This window comes from Notamacropus eugenii, chromosome 4 (assembly GCF_028372415.1).
Source record: "Notamacropus eugenii isolate mMacEug1 chromosome 4, mMacEug1.pri_v2, whole genome shotgun sequence".
NCBI classification, from domain to species: Eukaryota; Metazoa; Chordata; class Mammalia; order Diprotodontia; family Macropodidae; genus Notamacropus; species Notamacropus eugenii.
The window spans coordinates 73,524,910-73,546,904 of NC_092875.1; the positions used below are offsets into that span (position 1 = coordinate 73,524,910).

Below are 21,995 nucleotides of genomic sequence, written 5' to 3' on the forward strand. Positions count from 1 at the left end.
TGGGAGAAATGTCAGGTCCTCTTTGGAATGAAGACCCAAGGAAATATACCTAAACCTTTAAGGGGATCACCTATAGCACAGGTGTCTTTGTGAAGTAAGTGCTATTATAATCTCCATTTTAGAGTTGAGGCAGCGATAGGTTAAGTGACTTGCCCAGGGTCACATAGCTAATAACAGTCTGAGGCTGTATTTGAACTTAGTTCTTCTTGATTCCAAGCCCAGAGCTCTAATCATTGAATGACCTAGCCGTCTCGTGAAGATCAAATGAAATCTGCAAATGATATCTGTAAAGAGCTTAGCATAATGCCTGGCATAGAATAGATAGATGGCCAATAAATGCTAGCTCCTTTCTCTTTCCTTTTCCCTTAGAGAAATTTTGGCATGCCCTGTATAAAAAGGGACACTTGGAAATTTTGTCCAAACCTCAGTTGGACCCCAGGCCATATGTACTACACTCATGGTAGAGTTTTCACCCAGGACAATTAGTTTTTCACCAGAGGGCAAGAGGAAGGACTTCTAGTCAACTCCAGTTTCATAATCCCTGTGTGGAGAATTCCATGTGTTCTGGAATTGTGTTAAGGACTGACTCTTCCTGAGATGGGAAGCTTGATGTTCTTTTTTTAGGAGTTAATCAATTACTGAACCCACTCTGTGAGTGCAATTCCAGAATAGCGCAAGGAGCCCCCATGGAACAGGAAGAGGATTAAGTACTCTAACCCCTGGCACCAAGACAAGTTGGTTTGGTTTCTTACATGAGAGTGAAGGAGTGACTTCCTGCCCAGTTACAGAAGATATACACAAGATTCAATTTTTCTCTAAGGCATACCTTGTATGTCATCATGATTCTCCCAGAAGCAAGCTCACTAGTATCCTCCACATGGAAAGGTTGCATCAACTGGGCAAGTTGATGGGATCCAAAGCCCACAAGATTTTAGACTATCTTTTACTTTTTTAAAGACTATTTAGACTATTTTTTACTTTTAGGATTAGTTTGAATAAGGCAGACCCAAGAAAGATGGGTAGAAAGATTTTTGGTTCCATGTAAGGCAATGATTCTTAACCTATGGCCCATTAATACATTTCGTTTGCTTGTTTTTACTTGATAACTGTTTTTCAATATAGTTGGTTTCCTTTAAAATCCCACATATTTCATTTTAACCATTGAGAAATGATGTTCTGAGAAGGGGTTCACACGCTTCACCACACCACTAAAGGGGTTCATAATACAAAAAGGTTGACAGCCCTTGATATAAGGACAAACTTGCTAACAATCAGAGCTCCTGGGAGTAGATGTGTTTTCTTAGGAAGTAAGAGATTTTCCATCACTGGAGATTCTCAAGCAAAGGCAGGATATCCATGTGTCTGGGATGTTGAGAAGATTCTAGGTCAGAAACAGATTAGACTAGATGTCCTCTGATTTCCAATCCATCTCATGGTTCTTTGTTGTTTTTGCTCAATCATTTTAGTCACATTTGACTTTTTCTGACTCCATTTGGGGTTTTCTTGGCAAAAATACTGGAGTGGTTTGCCATTTCCTTCTCCAGATTATTTTACAGGTAAGGTACTGAGGCAAACAGGGTTAAGTGATTTGTCCAGGGTTACACAACTAGTTAGTATCTGAGGCTGGATTTGAACTCAGGTCTTCCTGGCTTCCTGACTCTAGGCCATGGCTCTTCCCACTGTACCACTGGGCCATCTCCAGTTATCCTGATGAATATCTGGTCACTGGATCCAGATGGCTCAGGAAGAGAAAACGAGGCTAGTGACCTTGCACAGCCCTCCCTCACTCAAAATAAAGTGAAGTGCAAGTCATGTCATCATTTCTCTAATGTCATGGTCTTCTTCGACGAAGGACAAACACAACAACAACAACCCACTGTACCACCTAGCTGCCCCAAAAGGTTCTAGGAGTCTATGATTTGGTCTGGCTGCAATAGAAGTGACAGGAATAGGGTAGCAATCAGTATATTTTATGAGGTTTGATACTGAGAACCTATTATAGAAGAAGTGCAACTAAGTTCCCCTCCAGAACACCTCCAAACAGATCTAAAATGCACCAGCCCAAGTCCTGATCAGGAAATCCAAGGGAAAAAAATCACGAGTCTTTTTTCCCAGTCCAGGGCATCACAGAAAGACAGAGAAGTCTGCAATTACTGAGAATGGCTCAGGAAGAGGCTGTGAATCAGGGAAAGAAGAGGTTCCAAATCCAGCAAAGAGGAGCCCATTCTTATGCATAGTAAAAGAATAGATACCCACTTAGATTCTCTTGCTCACTACCCATTTCTGGGTCATAGGTCTAGGGCTGAATAAGGAAGGAACCTGCATCTAGGAGTGGTGTTCCAGGCTAAGGTATAGTTACGGGCGCTGGGCTGTGTACCAAACAAGGGGCTAATTCAAAAGCAAGCAGCAGCTGTGCAATTCTGACCCTAGCAGAATGGGTCTCAGTCTTAGCCTCTAGCCCAATCTGAAGCTGTAGTGAAGTAACCACTGCAAGAACACTAGCCCATAGTTCTCTCCCTCTGAACCAGTAGAGCTTTCCAGCCAGGTGATAGTGGCTGAGTATAGCAGTAGCCTACTGGAACTCCAAACCAGAGCAAGCCTTAGGAGTGTCGTGCAAACCCAAACCCAGGTAAGGAACTTGCAAAACTCAGACCAAGAAGGCAGTGATCAAACTTTATCCTGGATCAGTACACTTTGGGAACACTGAAAGCTTACAGGTCCCCAGCCTTGGCTGTCCCTATGATCCTAGAACAGCCCAACATCCAATATTCTCAAGCAAGCAGCAGCAGGACCAGTACAGACATTCATTCCAGAAATGCACAGAACCTGGCCTTAACATAAAGTCTGAAGTCGGGAAGAAAGTAGGCTGGAAGAATGGACAAGCCAAGATACAAACCTAGAAAAAGAGAATAACTCCAACACATCTACTAACACAACCTCAAAGAAAAACATAGCCTGGACATGAGTTCAATTAAAATTCTTGCAATAGATAAGGCTAGCGTTTTAAGATGACCTTTTAAGGTGTTTTTATAAATGAAATGAGAGCACTGGAACACTTATCATAACTGCTAGGTTCCAAGCAGTTTTCCATAAGTTGCACTAAAGTTAACAATCTCAGGGTTGAAGGAAACAGGAAATACTCAACCACTCAATCTGAATATAATAGAATAGAATAATTTTGTCTAACTTTGTGGTCTAGTTTGATATTACTAAGGCAATACCAAAGATTTTTAGGGGCTACCCTGCTGAAGGACTTGAAATTACTATTTCCATCAGGTCTCTCCCACAGTCTAGACCTCTCACTAGCTCCATATTACTTAGAGCTCCATCCAAACTTAGAGCTCCTTAATTTGGCTTTCAAGGATCAAAAGACCTTAGGGTAGTAAGAGATCTTAGAGATCACCTATTCCAACCCCTTCAGCTTGAAAATGGGGAAACTGAGGTCCAGAGTTTTGTGCCCAAAGTCACAAAGAAAAAGTTTGAATCTGAAAAGGAAACAGAAAACTGCCTGTATATATCCACCACGATACATTCCATAGAGCTTAGACACAGTGTAGGAAATATAGCAACTGGACACCCTACAGTTCACAGGAGACAAAATCCAAAATTGGACCCAGTAATAAAACCCTTATTTGTTGTTGTTGAGTCATTTTTTCACCATGTCTGACTCTTCAAGACCTCATTTGAGGTTTTCTTGGTAAAGACACTAGAAGGGTTTGCCATTTCCTTATCCAGCTCATTTTACAGATAAGGAAACTGAGGCAAATAGAATTAAATGACTTGCCCAGGGTATCATAGCTAGTAAGTGATTGAGGCTGGATTTGAACTCAGGTCTTCCTGACTTTAGGCCTGCTGTTCTATCTACTATGCCACCTAGCTACCCTTGCCTTAAAGTAGATTAAGCAAAAATAACCAGAAACAAATATCTACAGAGGAAGAGGAAGACAAAAATCCTAATTTGTGGGGGGAAACAATATTAAAGACACATGGAAGAAAATATAAACCTAACTCTCATAATCTTAAATGTGAATGAATTAAAAAAGCCAATGTATATGACTGAAAAATTACTAAACAACTTCTTAACTCTAAGTCCAACCCTTGAAAGTGGTTCTATTTAGGGGCAGCCAAGTGGCACAATGGATAGAGCCCTGCCCCCAAACTGGAGTCAAGAAGACCTGAGTTCAAATATGCCCTGAGACACTTACTAGCTGTGTGACCCTTGGTAAGTCACTTAACCTCCATCTGCCTCAGTTTCCTCATCTGTATAATGAGTTGGAGAAGGAACTGACAACTCAATGACCATCTAATCATAAACATAAGAAGGTGTATAAAACAAGGAGACGTACTCATCAAGGGTGTTCACCACTGTGGGGGAAGAGATGCAATAAATAGTCCAAGATGGGAAATTTCTTGAGGTAATGAGATCCTTCAGATACTTTTATTTGCAGATGACATTATATTGGTTGCATAAAACCCTGGAATGTTGGAGAGCCTCCTGGAAGAGGTCGATAACCACTGAAAAGAATTAGGTTGGACCATCCACCCAGGACAGATCAAATGGTTGAAGAATATCTATTGCCCATATTATGACAGGAGCTTATCCATCATTATGTATATTTGGGACAGACAGTGAAGTATAGCACAGAACTGGACCCAGAATTAAACGGGGGGAGGAGGGATAGTTGGATTGCCTTTAGGAAGAAGGATTGCTTCTAAGATCAAATATAAGCTTCTCTATTTTATTTTTAAAACTCTTCACAATCTGGAACCAACTTACCTTTCCAATCTTATTATACATTATTCCTCTTCCAATGTTTTCTACACTACGGTCAGAAGAAGAATTTATATACCGATTTAAGGTTTGTGAAACATTTTACAAATATCTCATTTAACCCTGAGAGGTGGGACATTATTATTCTCATTTTACAAATGCGGCAACTGAGGCTGAGAAAGGTTAAATGATTTGCCCAGAGTCACAGAGTAAACATCTGAGGCTAGGTTTGAACTTGGGTCTTTATGACTCCAATTCACTGTGTCTCTGATCCCCTGGCTACTACTGCCTTCTCCTCATAGATTTGCCCAGCATTTATTCTCTGAATATTTTGTATGTATTTCTTTGTGTCCACAGAATTACAGAATCTGAGAGGTGGTAGGGACTTCAGCAGCCTTCTATTCCAACCAAAACATGAAAGGAATCCCCATCATCACATATTCTACAAGTGATTGTCTAGCCTCTGCCTGAAGACCTCCAAGAAAAGAGAGTTTACCACCTCTCAAGCCAACCCATGCTGCCTTGGAGCTCCAATGGTCAGGAAGTTTGTTCACGGCTTCAAGCCTCAATTCATCTCTTTTCAAATGCTACCTCTTGCTTCTAGATATTTGAAGGCAGCCATCATATTCCCCCACAAATCTTCTCTATTCTAGGCTCAACACACCCATTTCCTTCAATGGCGCCTCATAAGATTTTAGTAGGCTCAATACGCTTAGCCATCCTGGTTGGCCTTCCCATTGACACATTCTAAATGACCAATGTCTTTCATTAACCATGGAACCTAAAACTGAACACAATACTTTAGATGAAGTCTAGTGAAGACAGACTACAGTGCGACTATTATCTCCTCAATCCTGGAAGCTATGCCTATTTTAATCCAATCCGTGTTTTGTCTCTCCATTTAGAAGAGAAGCTATCTGAAGACAGGAACTCTTTCATTTTTGTCTGTATCCTCAGTACCTCACAAACCTTCTTTTCCATTCTTGCTTCCACAGCCTTGGTACTCATCACCTCAGTGTAAAAGCCCTGAGACTCCCTGCCTTTGGTCTCTCCCCACTCCAATTCACCCTCCATTCAGCTGTGAAAGTGATCTTCCTAAATCACAGGCTTGATCATGTCACCTCCTAATCAACAAACTCCAGTGGCTCCCAACTAATTCTGGTATCAAATATAAAATCCTCTCTTTGAGTACTTCATGCCATTTGCTTCTCCAGCTCATTTTACAGATGGGGAGCTAAGGCAAATAGGATTAAGTGACTTACCCAGGGTCTCACACCTAGTAAGTGTCTGAGAGCAGATTTGAACTCAGGTCTTCCTAATTAAAGTCCTTCATAATCTGGTCCCTTCCTACCTTTCCAGTCTTCTTACACTGTACTCCATGCATTATATGATCCAGCAAATACTGGTCTGCTTACTGTTCCTTGAATAAGACACTCCATTTCCTGACTATGGGCATTTTCACTGGCTGTCCCTCATTCCTGAAATTCTCTCATCTCCACCTTTTGGTTTCCTTAGCTTCCTTTAAGACTCACCTTAGATTCCACCTTCTACAAGATTCTTGTCTCCTCCACTGGTGACTGCCTCCCTCTGACTCTAACTTCCATTTGCCTCGTTATTGTTATTTAGTTGTTTTCAGCTATATCCAATTCTTTGTGACCTCTTTGGGGTTTTCTTGGCAGAGATATTGGAGTGGTTTGCCATTTCCTTCTCCAGCTTATTTTACAGATGAGGAAACTGAGGCAAACAGGATTAAGTGACTTGCCCAGGGTCACACACCTAGTAAATGTCTGAGGCCAGATTTGAACTCAGGAAGGTGAGTCTTCCTGACTCCAAGCCTAATACACTATCCATTGCACCACCTAGCTGCCCTGTGCATTTGCCCTGTACATAGCTCATATGGTCTCCCTGAAGGTAGAGACTGGACTTTAACCTCCCTTTGTATCCTCAGGGCTCAGCAGAGTGCCCAGCATGTAGTAAATGTTTAATAACTGCTGCTTGTTGTTGATGATCATTACATATACATTAACTGAGAAAATCACTAAGCTCCTTTGATGACCCACAGCTTCCCCCAAGAAAGAAGGCCCATCTTTTTAATACAAACTTTCTAATGGTGGCATCTGGCTGCCTGAGCTGACATGAGATGCAGCTGTCTCCAAAGTACTGAAGAGCCTTCCACAAAGAACATAATGGCACGTGTAACATCTCACCTGCCACCTATCACCAATGGAGAACTTCCAAGAATGGGAGTAGAAGACAGCATCCAGAAAAAGCACAATAGAGAGAAATCAGGGAAGGACATCCTTCAGCACCTTGGCCTCTCCCATTTGAGTGAGTTTATGGATGTGAACAAGAGTGACACAGGATGAATGGGTTACAATCCACCATCAGGAGAACAACCAAATAGATGAGAGCACAGCTCTATTTGAAAACGAGTATATACTGTGCTACAGGAAATGATGAACAGGTGGATTTCAGAAAAAACCTGGACTTACATGAACAGACACAAAGTGAAGTGAGCAGAACCAGGAGAACATATACACAGTAACAGTAATACTGTGCAATGATCAACAGTGAATGACTTTCCTATTCTCAGTAACAGTTCCAAAGGACTCAAAATGAAAAATGCTGTCCACCTCCAGAGAATGAACTGATGGAGTTTGAATGCAGATCAATGCATACTATTTTTCAAAAATTTTTCCCTTTGGGTCTGTGTCTTCTTTCACAACATAACTAATATGGTAATATGTTTTGCATGATCTAACATGTAGAGCCTATATCAAATTGCTTACCATGTCAGAGAGGGGGGAAGTGAGGGAGGAAATTTGGAGCTCAAATTTTTTTTTTTAAATGAATGTTAAAAATTGCTTTTACCTGTAATGGGGGAAAAATTAAAATATTCTTAAAACTTTAAGAGTATAATTTACAGAGACTGAGTCATGTAGTGAGAAGAGACTTGCAATCTGCAATCCCAGGGCCCGTACCTGAGTCCTGGTTTCTGTTCCTTACTATCTTTGTGACTTTAGGCAAGTGTTTTCACACACTTCTCTCAGTCTTAGTTGCATCATCTGTAAAATGAGGGGTAGTAAATGATCTCCAAGATTTTTTTTCTACTCATAGTCCCAAGATTCAGATCATTTTTCTGACTACCATTTTATGAGGCTGAGAGGGGTATTATTATCCCCATTTTGTAGATGAGTAAACTTGGGCTCCTAGCAGTAGAATCACATAACCAAGCTTACACAGTATATGATGGAGATGGGTCTCAAATCCATGATAAATCACATGATGACTTACCTAATATTCCTTGTTCATGACATTACATTTCCCACCTCTGTGCCTTTGCCCAGATTCTCTCTCCATAGCTGAAATGCTGTCCTTCCTCATCTCTACCACTTGGAACCATTTGATCTCTTCAAGTCTCAACTTATTAAGTGCTACCTCTTATACTAGGCCTTCCTTGATTCTCTCATTCATTAGCACTCCCTGAAAAATTTACTTAGCATTTATTTTGCATTTACTTATCTGAGTACATGTGATTCTTCCAAAAGAATATAAGCTTCTTGAGGAGCCTGAGAGTGGGGCTGGTTTGTCTTTGTATCTCCACAGTTGCACAGTGCCCAGCACATAGGAAATGCTTAATAAATGTTTGTCAAACTGCATTGATTTGAACAGTGTGACAGCCTTCCAAAAGTTGGGAACAGCAGGCCAAATTCAAGTCAGTCACATATCTTTAGTGAGTGCTGCTGGTCTTGTGATTTCAGTTTTTCAGTTAACCAAAGCTCCCAGTGAGAATCCAAGTCTCCCCTTGGAGAGAAGAAAGAATTATTTCCAAATCTGCAGCTACTGTAGAGTGAGGGATGTTGGATTTAGCTAGCTATGCCTGCAGGCTTTCCTACATGACATGGGGCTCAGAGCAGGGCACTCTCTAAAAATGACTCAGAACCCCCATTCAGACAGGAAAGCTGAGAATTGCTACCCACCTCAAATCCAATCCGCAAAAGCTTTGTGGTGTATCCACAAAGCTGCTTTTAATGCTTTTGATTTTGCCTGCTACCTGGAGAGTGGGTTTTCAGATTCACTTTTAGAAAGGAACATGCCAGAAGGAAAAGCGGGGGCACTGTGTGAGGAATGACAATTGTTCAGAGTTCAAGCAGGGACAGGGACACTGTCAGAATTCTAGGGACAATGGAAGGGAGAGCTGGGTTTCCGGGGTCCTATTTGGGACACTTTTAATTCTCAACTGACTGGGATCAATTTGGCCCAGAGACAAAACGAATAATTTTTAAAGTTCAAAAAGCCATTGAAAGTAAGCATCAGCTAGAGGTAAGTATGGGAGGAAGATATGAAGCACTCAGTTTAAGATGTTATGACCACCCATGGTAGATTGCACTTCAGAAAAACCCCACTGGAACTGGAATAATTAATCCATTCCTATGGTATTTTCAGGTTTAGCAAACACTTTCCTCACAATAACCCTGTAAGACAGGGAGGGCAAGTACAATGATCTTTTTCAGAGGGACACAGATACTGATGCATCCAAGATGATAAGTGTCAGAGTTGGGTCTGAACCCTGGTGTCTTAGTGGCAGGCACTGTGGTACTGTCTCCCCTGGGTCAGTAGTTAAAACACTGGGTCTAGTCAGAGAACATGGTTTCCAACCCTGCCTTTAATACTTAGTACCTACCCATGTGACCTTGGGACAAGAGACCTCTAAGCCCATGTGTAAAATGAGACTGACCTAGATGCCTTCTGAGGTAATATCCAAATCAATGATCTTTGAATCCAATGTTAGCACTCCTTTCCATGACACCACAGAGATGAATGGTTAGGGCTGGCCAATAAGCGGCTAAAAAAATCACACCACAAGTATATTGACACTGTGATGCATCTATGTACTAATCAATGCAGTTCTACTCCCTCTGATGGTACAATATAACTCATCCATAACTTCCCATAAATCTTCCACAGGTAATCTACCCATCGGTGCTAGGAACTTTCCTCTAATCCCTAGATCTAGTTTATTTATTCTAGTAAATAAGTATTTACTAAACATCTGCTATATTTCAGCCTGGTTTAGAGGATGGCAGACTTGGAGTTCAAATCTTGTCTCTGGCAGACTATCTGTGTGACCCTGGACAAGCCATTTAACTTCTCGGTGGCTTGGGAAAAACCCTCTGAGACTATGTCCTATGGTAATTGTCAACAGGCATTGGCAGACGTTTTATTTTTGCTGGGAGTTCTCAACAATGAAATCACAACAATGAAACCAAACAAACAAAACAAAAAATTGTGCTGGGTGCTAGGGACACAAATGTAAAAACTTCCAGAGTCTTTGATCTCAAGGACTTTACATTCTACTGGGGAAAACCACCTGTGCATAAATACATGCAAATTAAATACAAATAAATTTCACAGTGTAAGAGAGCCCTGTAGTAACTGAAAAGATTAGGGAAGTTCTCTCTTAAGAGGCGGCACTTTACATTTTGTGGGTACTGACAGATCATGAGGCCATGGCTGTGCTTTGGTGATACCTTGATGGTGCCCACCCCTTCCTTTGGTCATACATTGGCTAATATATTTCATGGTATTCGGCACATTGATAAACAGGCTGCAGCCTACTCATACTAAGCATGCATCTCTCCCAGTCTTTTGAACAACCTGAAGACTTCAAAATTTGTTCTGCAGCCATCAGCAAGCATTTATTAGGCACCTAAAATGTGCCAGGCACCATGTTAAGCACTTAGGGATACAAAGGAGCTCTGTACAAGTATTAACTTAAAAAGATGAATTTCTGTTCAGGGAGAAAATAATCTTAAGCTTAGTTGTGTTTTGGTTTTTTAAGCCCTTGGGTGCCTAACGACAATTTTTTAAGACTATAAATTATTGATGTGCAGCAATAGGTGTGTCCTCAGTGAAGAAGTCAATTGGTCCATTCCTCCCCTCCCCCATCCCACAAAAATGATTCTTCTAGACATTTGATATTATCCTCTTTTCATATACTATGGATAAAAAAGTATTATTCCAATTCACAAGTTTGAATGCTAGCTGTTCAGATTATTTTCTCTCTAGCCTCTCAAGTCCCTTCCAACACTGAGATCCTGGGTAAAAGCCTTTGTCCTTGAAGACTCTGTCAGTGAAACACCACCAAACTGGAAAGGCTTCACCTAAGGACTTGGGAATGGACTGCCATCTGAGAAATGGCCTAAGGAATCATGGGATGGTCACTAGAAAGTTGGGACCAAGGGTTATACTTTGATCATAGTAATGAAAAAGATGTAAGTAAAGAGATGCAGATGTTTGCAGCTATTTCATAATAGGAAATATCAATCACCAATAAAATCTCAGAAATACTGAAACACAAAGAGTCTTAGTAAATGACCTTCAACTATCTATGGTTTTCATCATTTGAAACTATTTACTACATGATCCCCAGGGAACCTAACAATATGGTTAAATTGTGCTCATTTACTTCTTATCCCAAAGCTAATTCTGAAAGTTTTAGATTTCTAATGGGGAGAGCTGAACCTTGTCATGCTACCATAATCCTGTTGTAGAAGTTGCTGTTTTTGTTTAACAAAGATACAAAAGGAGCAAAAGTTCCAGGCCCTGGAGATATTGCAAACCTTTTAAGATTATGTGATTTCTAAGATACTTTCCAGCTCTAATTTCTGTGATCCTAGGATCCAATCACCAAGCAGTGATTAGGCACCTACTATGTGATAGGCACTATGCCAAGTGATGAGGACACATGGATAAAAATCAAACACTTCTAGTCAACCAGCTCATACTATTGGAGAAGACATAGAATACTTTAGGATACACAGAATTCAGGGTAGGTTAATAAGTAAAATAGGTGAGCACTAACCACTGGGGTGGAGGGGTGGGATCAGGAAAGATTTCACGCATAATGTAGCTCTAGAGCTGTTTTGGATATTCCATGAGGCAGAGGTATGGGTGTTGGGAGAAAAACACCATTCAATGCCTGAGGACAGTCAGCTCAAAGAGACACCTAACTCAAGGTAAAATTGGATGGAGTCCAGGGGAAAGGAGTAATGTACTAATAAGGCTGGATAGTAGACTGGGCCAGATCATGAAAAACTTTAATACTGTCAGATATAGCTACGTTACCACACATCTTCCTAACAAGAACTTTTGAAGTATCAGAGTATACAGGAAAAAGAGAATTGCCTGGGTTTCAGAAGATCTGAATCCCAGTATTACCCACTACCACTGACTTGCTTTGTGATGTTGCTGGCAACCTTTCCCCTATGGGCCTTGGTTTCCCCATTCCTTTGTTTAAACTGAGGGCTCAGCAGTGAGGAGATGATGTAAAATATTCAAGACAACATATACTTTCAGCTCTCAACAAGTAAATGACAGGGTAAGACAGTATTTTTGGACATCAGTTGTATAATAAAGTTTTGTCAAATTCCAGAGAAACAATGAACAGCAGTAACTGTAAACTTTTATTAATGGAAAATGGAATGCTTCATTAACAGAAACTCTTTTAAAGAAATAGTATGAACAAAAACACATTTATTACAAAAAAAAACCCAAATGAGTTCACATTGTATTGAGCTACAATACGGTGGCAGAGTTTAAAAAAAAAAAGACCCACAAGTCCAAGGGAAACCTGGCTAAAAGAACTCAATACTGCCGCCACCTAACACCAAAACAAGTTACTACTTAGTATCGGCGGGTGAAGTGAGGGTGACTGCCTCTGTTGGCTCTGTCCTGTCCTCCAAATCCTCTGCCTTGCATTGCACCACCCTGCATCACGTGGCCCTGGGAGTTTCCACCTTGCGCAAAGCCGCCACGCCTAGGAACAAATTCAAACTGTTTTCCTTGAAGTGTTTTTTAAAAGTTTTCATTGCAACATTGTTCAGTATGATTCTGTAGCATTTACATCTCTCTTGATTTTTTTTCCCTCTTGATCAGATGCACCAGATGAGAAAAGTACTACAAACAAACATTGAATTCCAGGAAACTGAAGGTTATTTGCATAAGTTGGAAATATCTGATTTGTTTTCAAAACATTCAACCAAGTTGAACTAACATGCAAAAGAGAGATTGTGTGTTTAAAAGGGAGAGCAAGTGAAGAAGCAGGAACAAATCAACTATCGTCGGACAAAACTTCTTACCCCGACATTCCTCCCCGATTCACCATATGGCCTGGTCCTGAGTGACCAGACATGCCTCTCTCACCACCTAGAAAATAAGAAAAGTTCTGAAATACTTGAATGCGACATAAAAGATAATTTTATTTTGAGATTCCCAGGGGTTGTATGGTGTACATAGGACAGAAAGAAAAAAGGGACCTGGGTCACATTAGGGAATCTCCAAATTGACATGTTTTACAGTGAATTGGCCCCATACCTTGCCACCTTTCATGATCTCGGCCCATCATTCCTCCATCCATGCTGCCCTGCCAAGAACGATCCTGATGATCCTCTATCCTTTGGGTATGATCTCCCCACTCACGGCCACCCCTTTACCAATAAATAAATGATAAAATAAAATTACTCAGATGATATTTTTGGCTATTACTATTACTAACTACTCCTTATAGTTTTTAATGACCGAGAATTCCTCTAACTGAAACTGAGCTAGGGCTGTAAAAAGTTTGATGGTAAAGATTCAGACGCTCTGTCACTCAGACATTTCATCTCTCAGGGCCTCAGTTTCTTCCCTTTATGAGAGAAGTGAGACTCAATAAAGAGACTATGGTTCTGTTTTCTACTTCTGATCTAATAAAGACCAACAGCTGCTCCGATGCTATTTTCCAACTTGTAATGTTAATGTCAAAATCAGATAGGCAAATAATGTATCCTAAAACTAAAACCCTAAACTAGTACCCAGTTTACAGAGCCCATGCTGATTTCACTGTCCTTAGGGCAAATACACTGATATGTAAAAGATAACTAAATTTTTGTAACTGTCCATGTATAAAATCAGCATAGCACCTAAAGTAAAGGAATATATGTGACAGTTTACTTGGCTTGATTTTCAAAGTTAGACTACGATGAAGCCAAGAGAATCTTACAACTGCATGCAATTATATCAGACATGCTCAGCCTACAGCCATAATAAAATATCAATTACTTCTTAATATTCTTGTGGGCAAATCTTCATCTTTAAATTTTCTGATGATTTTTCAGGCAAAAGTGATTAAATCAGAATGCAGAGGAGAATTCACACCAACATATACAATAACTGACTGATGTCAAGCTCACATAGACTCTCTCTGCCATTTAATAATTAAAACTTACACACAAAAACTGTTATCAGGACCCAATTTCCAAAAATGAATAAAAGGATTTCAAGACAGAAGGGACTTCAGAGATAGTTCAATGCCATCAGATATGGAAAGTAAGGCTCAGATAGATTTAATGACTTCTCTTTTCAGGGTCAAGCCAAAGCAAGTCAAAAATAATTTCTTTACTAATCTACTATATGCCAAGTACTCTGCTAGATGCTAAAAATACAAAGAAAAGTGGAAAATAGTCCCTGCTCTCTTGGAATTCAAAGTCTAATGGGGGAGATGACATACAAACTATATATACATACATATAGGTTAGATATAATAAATAGAGAAAAGGCACTAAAATTAATAACACAAATGGAGTATCTTGTGCAAGGACAGCAAGGTGGCCAGGGTCACTGGCCCACAAACCATATGGTGTGGACTAAGGTATAAGAAAACTGGGAAGCTAAAAAGAAGCCAGGTTATGAAGGGTTGCTGAGCTTAGATGACTAGGATGGCTGTACCCTTGATAGTAATAGTAAAGTTAGGAAGCAGGGGGAGGCAGATGGGGAGGCAGATGAGTTCAGTTTATGATGTCCAGGAAACATACAATTTGAGATGTCCAAGAAGCAGTTGGAGCTGTGGAACTGGTTGTCAGGGGAAAGGCTGAATAATCTGAGAATTATTTGCATACAGATAACTGAATCAATGGGAGCTGAGCAAAATCTGCAAAGAAGAGAAGGCAGCCCAAGACAGAGCCTTGGGGGAGACACACCATATGTAGGCCAAGAAGTAGAGAAAGGGAGATTGAGAAGGCGGGATCAGACAGGTAGTAGAAGATCCAGGAGACAACAGTGTCATAAAAATCTAGAGAAGAATGAATATCAAAGACTGCAAAGAAGTCAAGAAGGTTGAAAACTGAGAAAAGGTCATTAGTTTTGGAGATTAAGAACTCATTAGTAACTTTGAAGAGAATAGTTTCAGTTAAATGATGACAGTGGAAGCCAAACTGCAGAGTTAAGAAAAGAGTAAAAGGAAAGGAAGACACGGATTATAGACCACCTTTTTCAAAGGAGTATAGCAGCTATAAAAGGGAAGAGATATAAAACTCTATTTCTGATTGCCTTCATCTAATCTGTATATATCTCATAGTGATTTTCACATTTGCCTCTCCCGTTAAGACTGAACTCCTTGAGGGTGCTTGGACTAATTTTTTGTTTTTCTTTGAATCCTCAGCATTAAAAGAGTTGCCTGGCACACAGTAGTTTTTGCTTTATGTAAATCACACTACACAAAATTAGACTTTATGTGAAGCATTCTACTGAGGGAAAGGTGCAGGGAGGAGTCACTTTAGGGTAGGAGGGAAGGGAACCACCTCAGGAACTTCCACTTCCCAAGAGGAATTAAAAAGACAGCTGCTTTGGGGAGTGAAAAAAGAATGTAACAGAACATGTAGGAAAGGAGTTTGGAAAAAAGTGTGCCCGCAATTCACACCCAGTTTTCATGGATTTGGCAAAAATAAAATGTTCAAAGAATTGAGTAACAAAACAGTGAAATCAGCACAAGAATTAGAGCTAGAACTGGATGAGAATGATGTGGATGAATTGATTGAGTCTCATGGACAAGAACTGTCTAACAAGAATCTGACTGAGCTGCTAGCTACAAAGACTACAGAAAAAGAAAGGGAAACTTTGGAACCCTCAGTTGAACCAAAAAAGTTCACAACAGGAGGCAGAAGCATTTCATCATTTGAATGAAAAAAGAGAGCCACTATCCAAACACCTAAAAATTTCATTAAAAAAGTTGCACAGCCAACTACCAGTGATAATGGGGAAAGGGTTGCCCCTTTACTGTATACCTATGTTAACTTCAAGGTACTGTGCATACATTATTATTAACTTTACCCTTCATTTCACAATCCTGTTTATTATCGGAGTACAGTATTTAATATATTTGCATTCTAGTACATTTTATGACCTGCATAAAGGTATACCTTTGTTATATAAGTTAAGTGAAGTAGGTGGGGGCAAATTTGTATTAGGTAAAAACTGCATTACACAGAGGTCTGTGGAATACTTCATAAATAAATGCTTAAGTGACTTGACAAAAATTACATAATTACTAAACTGAGGCAGGATCAGAGCCCACAGATTTCAAATATTAATTTTTTCCATTGCAATGGGGTTAAAAATGAGGTGGGGGAAGGAAAACTCTCTGTTGCTGGTCAAAAGATTTCATATCAAACAGTTTAATGAAGTGTGATGAACAGGTCTGATGGCTAGGAGTACTAGAAAGGGAACTAGATTATGGAGTCAGAAGACCTGGGTTCAAATCTCAGCTGCCTTAACGCTGGCAAATCATTTAACATCTATAAGACTCAATTTCCTCATCTGCAAAACAGATACAATATTTGCACTGCCTGCTTCACAGATTTATTGTGAAGTAAACATTTTGTAAAGCATAAAGTGCAAAAGAAATGCAAACTATAATTTTCATCACCATCAAGAAATAGTTAAAATTATGTTCAGTATATTCCAAGAAAGTTGGGAGGTGTACACACACACACAGAGATTTCCATCAAAAAGCAGCTAAAATAAAAAAAAAAAGATTTGCCAAAATCAAGGAGGCCCCACTGCTCCTTACTGAATAACATTCTTCTAGATAAAACTGTAACGCTGAACTGTTAAGAGAATTAGGATGGCCACTATGCTGCCAATAGTATCAAGTCTTATACAAAAACATCTGAGGTGCATAATTTTTCTCCTTAACATTACTAACCTGGGTGGTGGAGGAGGTAGCCCCCTTCCTTCACTCATTCTCTTGTCAGAACCATAGCTGCCCCACCCATCTCGGGAGTCCCGTCCATGGCGCTCTGGTCCTCCATGGCGCTCATCTGCATAGTGCTGAAAGGTAGAGAAGTAACACAATAATGCTCTCTTGTTTATTAGATTGCTAAGTAACACTGATGCAGAACAAAACACCAATCCTGATTCGCATTTGTACCATGTTTTTAACTTTGCAATGTTATCTTTCCTCATGACAATCCTATGTGCAAGATGAGGAAACTGCTAGTCAAAATGGTGAACAAACTTGCCCAAAGTCAAATTAGCTAGTAAGTATGAGGGCTAGGATTTGAACTTTAATCTAAGTTCAGTCCTTTTCCAGTTGAAAAACACTGTCCTGTCACCTTTTTTTTTTCTTTGCTAATTACTTCAAAGTTATGTTTCACTGAATAGACCTGTTACTGACATTTAAGATATAAGATTTAGCTTAAAAACTCATTTTGTTACTATTGCACTACATCAGCTGGAACACTTTTTTTACACAGCTAGATCCCAAAGAGTGTGAATGAATCTTGTCAAGTGGTCATGTGTATTCAAACTGGTACTATTCAAAGACAAAATTATGTAAAATATGACAACTGGTTCCAATCTTGTGGAAACATGCAGTGTGAATTCAAATAATAAAGCCACTCCACTGAATCTGCTACTCACACTAATGGGGACCCAGCTTTAGTCTCTTACTATGTTACAGGACTCCCAACTTCTTTTCTTTCATAAATGACACCTACATTTAATTTAGAGAAAAGTAAGATGTTTCTTCTTGGCCCCCACCTCTTGCTTTAACACTCCAGCTCTTAGGCACACGGATGTCACCCTAAAACTTACTTTCTGACCTTTCAGCTAGGTGGTGCGGTGGATGGTGAGGCTGGATTCAAATCTGACCTCATATATTTAACTAGCTTAGTGACCCTGGGCAAACCACTTAATATCTCAGCCTCAGTTTCCTCATTTGTAAGATGGGGAATAATAATAGCATCAATCTCCTAGGACTGTTATTAGGGTCAAATGAGATATCATTTATAAAGCCCCTGGCATGGTGCTTGGTACATAGTAGGCACTTAAAACTTCTCAACTAACAGTAAAACTTCGTATTTCTGTTCTGCTGAATAAAGCTATTTAATGATTATGGCTTTAGAGACCCAAGAAATAATTACATGACAACTTATTGATGAGGTAGTACCTTTTCATCTTTCAATGGAAAAAAGTTATCAAAAGAGACAAAAATTATATTTGGACCATGACACACCCTGTGATCAATATAAAGTATTCTGGTTACAATAGCCATTGCTATTAGCCTACCACCAATTCCTTGAAAGAAAAATATTCTGGTAACAAAGATAGTTGTGAAAATGAAAATTATCAATATCATGATTATGAACCATGGCTCTGGAAAATATTCAAGACAACCAAAGAAATGAACCAAATCTCTTATGCTTTCCTGAATCTTTTGATTTGATATTGACTAACTTATTAAAAGAATCAAACACAGCCTAATCTATCAAGTCAGCCCACTCCAGCCATCTTCCTGCACTCCATACTCCACTACTATACACTCCACATCCCTTGGATCCTCAGAAACCCTGCTCTGGGAGACTTACTGCACTCACTCACCTCTTACCCTGCACTATTCAGACTGTTTGGTAGGTTAAGAAAACTCACAGGACCCTATCTGCTGAGAGTCAGTGCAGTAGAGCAGAAGTATCAAACATGCAGTCCACAGGCCTGCAGAACTCTCAACCACAGCCTGAACCAGATTAAAATGTAACTGGGAAATATTTAACAAAATGAATAAAATTACAGTAAGATAAAGATAACTAACACTACATTTTTAAACTAAGTCAGCACGCAGCACACAGGGATCCTGATCTACAGATTAGTGTTCATTTCTGTTTTGGTTTGACACCACTGCAGTAGAGTACTGGGCTTGAAAGCAAAATCTGGGTTCAAATCCCACCTGACACTTACTAGCTGTAAGACCCTGGGTATATTACTTAAGCTCTCTGGGGTTCAGTTCTTTCATTTATAAAACAAGGGGCTGGACTCAAGTGACTTCTAAGATCTACTTTCAGTTCTAAATCTACGATTCTATAAAACCTAATAAAATATTCACCTGGCCCTTAATACACTATCACATTACTCTTAACTTTCTCACAAATATATCCATTCTGCACAATACTGAACCCCTTCAAGACAGACACTGTGCCATATTTTTTTAGTACCTGCTCCCCTAACCCCATATCTGGAATGTCTAGTGGCAGGTACTTGTACAAGTAACTTAGTTTTTGAAAAAAAAATCAGATTCTCACGTTATTTTGGTTCTCTATAGTTAATGATTTATCAAGTACTCTTTCCCCATCCCTGTTGCATTCTCCCCCACCCCATTCAATGAGGTATGTGGTACAGGTATTATTATTTCTCTTCCACATTTAATCCCCAAAGGAATGAAGATGCCGAGCCAAGGGCACAGAGCTAATGAATGCCAGAGTCTGGCTTTGAACCTAGGTCTTGTGATTTCAAGTCAAGGGCTCTGTTGCCATACCCACCCTGTCACTCATTCTGTCAGACTAATAACAATCAGGAGCTCAAGTCTAAAAGTTACTTAAACTACTAAGGAAAATGAATGTGTTAGAAGGAGATCTCAAGATTTAACTCACCTGCCCATCTCTTTCTCCCATCACTGACCTTGAACCTTCCCTCCTGGGAAACAAAAACAATTATTAAAATACCAATGGGTAGTTCTATCATTCTCTAAATCAAATTTCTGAAGTGAAATCTGACACTATTTTCACAAGATACAGATTTCATTTCTAACCAATTTTCCAGGGAGAAAAATAAAGAGACTCTGATGCTTAGATACCCTTGCAAAAATCTTCCACAACCACCTCTATCTACTCAAATCCCTGACACTACTGAGACAGAACTTTGATCATGTATTAAGTGGTCAGAGGGAACAAAAATAGCCCAGATGAATACAAAATCCACAGAAGTGCCAAAACTTCTGATTGTTCACTAACAAGTCCAACTCTCTTCTACCTAATATTTTCCCAAGCTAACAATAATGAAATTAAACTACCCTGTAATTCATCTTTCATCTCTTTTCCTTTCTTTCCTCTGGTAAAAGAGCTAATGAGTACTGAAATGGCCAAAAGAAAGGCAGCTCAAAGTAGAGCTACAGGATTCACAAAATGGAAAATTTGGAACTAATTCTACAAAGCAGGCACATTCCCTATTTATGACCAGGACTGACTTGTATGACCAGTCTCCGAAAATCTAGATCCTAATGGGAAATGAAATATACTCTGCCCCTTGTACTTTATTCTCTTTGCTAGATCTGTGAAGGAACCCTGGGTGTATTAGTGGAAGAGAAATACTTGATGATTTAAATTAAAATGTGGAAGTTTAAAAAACATGGAGTAGCTATGGAAGAATGAAATGGTGTGGGTAAATGTGGGTGACTCAAATATAAATTTCAGTAGAACTAATATTTCCTGAAAATTGAGATTTATTTATTTATTTTTAGTGGGCTGATGGACCTAAAAGGAAACATCAAAATGTCAGGCCAACAACTTGGTTTGTATATAAAGAGTGCATGACTATGAGTCAAGAGATCTAGATTCTAATAGAAATTAACTGCCTGTGCTAAAGGAAAGAACAACCTTTTACAAAATGAGAAGGGTTCTTTCCTCTAGCTTTTAAACTATGATTTTGTAAGTTTTCTCAGAAACTTGTACATGACATCCAAATTTGTTTACTGCATCTAAGAAGGGATCACAGATTCAGCAGGTCAAAATTCTTGGTTAATATATTCTAAAAGTAAAGCACAATTACAAAGAACAATTTTCATAGCTGCACTCAGAAAATGAAATACCTAAATGCATGAGGCTATGTTTCTGAACATGAAGGGAATGAGAAGGGCTAACCTGTCCACTGAATGGTCCTGGTATCGGCTCCGGTCCCTGTGGTCAAAATCATGAAAACGATCTTGTCGGCTAAACTCAGATCGGTATCTGTCATCAAGAGCAGCTCGTTTTCCTTCGGGCCAATATGAATCATCTCGTCTGTTCGTGTCCCCCCCCCCCAAAAAAATACTTAATTTATGAAGAAGAATAAAAGAAAAAAGCAAAGAAAAAGCATTCTCTCTAGACGAAGTCTCATTTAAAATGTCCTACAGGGCTAATCTCTGCACATTCAATCATTATCATTTTGATCTGATAAATTAAAATCCCTCAAACTGCCAAGAGGCATACTGGCATTCTAATTTGACAATCTCAAGAAAAAGACTGCTGTGAACTAATTTTATCAAGCCAGTTAATACCCTGATCCCTCCATGTGTTCGAACAAGAGTGAAATGAAATATCTGATTCTCCTGCAATGACAAAGTATGACTTTTTACCTTGAATGTCTACCTACCCTAAACTGAGCCTCCTCCCAAGTTTTCTATAAAAGTTAAGGGAATTAGAGTAGGAAACATACATTAGGATCCAATTATCTTCTGCTGAATTTTACAGGAAAATTAGACTCATAGGCAGTAAGGTGATAATTACCATTTAGTGCCAATGCTACATTGAAGAACAATAAACTTACTTTTAAATCCATGGACAAGTTTCTTTAATACCTTTTATTCATCCCTTCTTTAGCTGTACAAAGGATGTACTGGACTGAGGCCATCAAAGCAATTTAGACAATCGATATTCGGGGGTTTTTCAAGAAAAACACCTTAACAAGTAATGGAACTGGAGAAATTCCCTAGTATAAGCAATGGAATTATTCTTCAAGTAGGGACTGACGTTTTGTAAGATACTTCTCAATTCCAAGAGTGGTTTTAAAAGGATCAGTTAAGACCCTTCAGAAAGTATCAACTACCAAGAACATTTACAGGGAGTTCAATCCAAAAGAAATGAATCACTCAACAATTTCATGGCATAAAAAAATTATAAATTTCTATGGGTTACTGATGTATTCGTGTTTCAAACAATGTATCAAGATGGCAACCAATATGTTTCTATTACTATACTTCAACCAGCTTTCAATAATACATGCTAAAAGAAAAATGAAAATAAACATCCCCCACCTTTCAAATGGACTCTTACTGATTTATTTTCAAGGTCCAACTCAAATGTTCTCCAAAAAACCCAGC

The 21,995-nt window shown here is 39.3% G+C and overlaps 1 protein-coding gene across 6 annotated transcripts in view; it reads right to left on the bottom strand.

Moving 5' to 3' along the window:
* Positions 1 to 21,995, bottom strand: part of SAFB2 (scaffold attachment factor B2) — an 85,032-nt gene that overhangs the window by 37,234 nt on the left and 25,803 nt on the right. For 3 of the 6 annotated variants that reach the window (XM_072601900.1, XM_072601897.1, XM_072601901.1), the window contains 5 exons: positions 20,779 to 20,916; positions 19,513 to 19,555; positions 16,794 to 16,918; positions 13,148 to 13,260; positions 12,913 to 12,979 (listed from right to left, as the gene is read on the bottom strand). In XM_072601900.1, the coding sequence (XP_072458001.1) occupies positions 12,913 to 12,979; positions 13,148 to 13,260; positions 16,794 to 16,918; positions 19,513 to 19,555; positions 20,779 to 20,916 (486 nt within the window). Of the gene's footprint in view, positions 1 to 12,224; positions 12,731 to 12,912; positions 12,980 to 13,147; positions 13,261 to 16,793; positions 16,919 to 19,512; positions 19,556 to 20,778; positions 20,917 to 21,995 lie in introns of those variants that run through there. The other 3 variants (XM_072601903.1, XM_072601898.1, XM_072601899.1) reach the window with 2 other exon arrangements.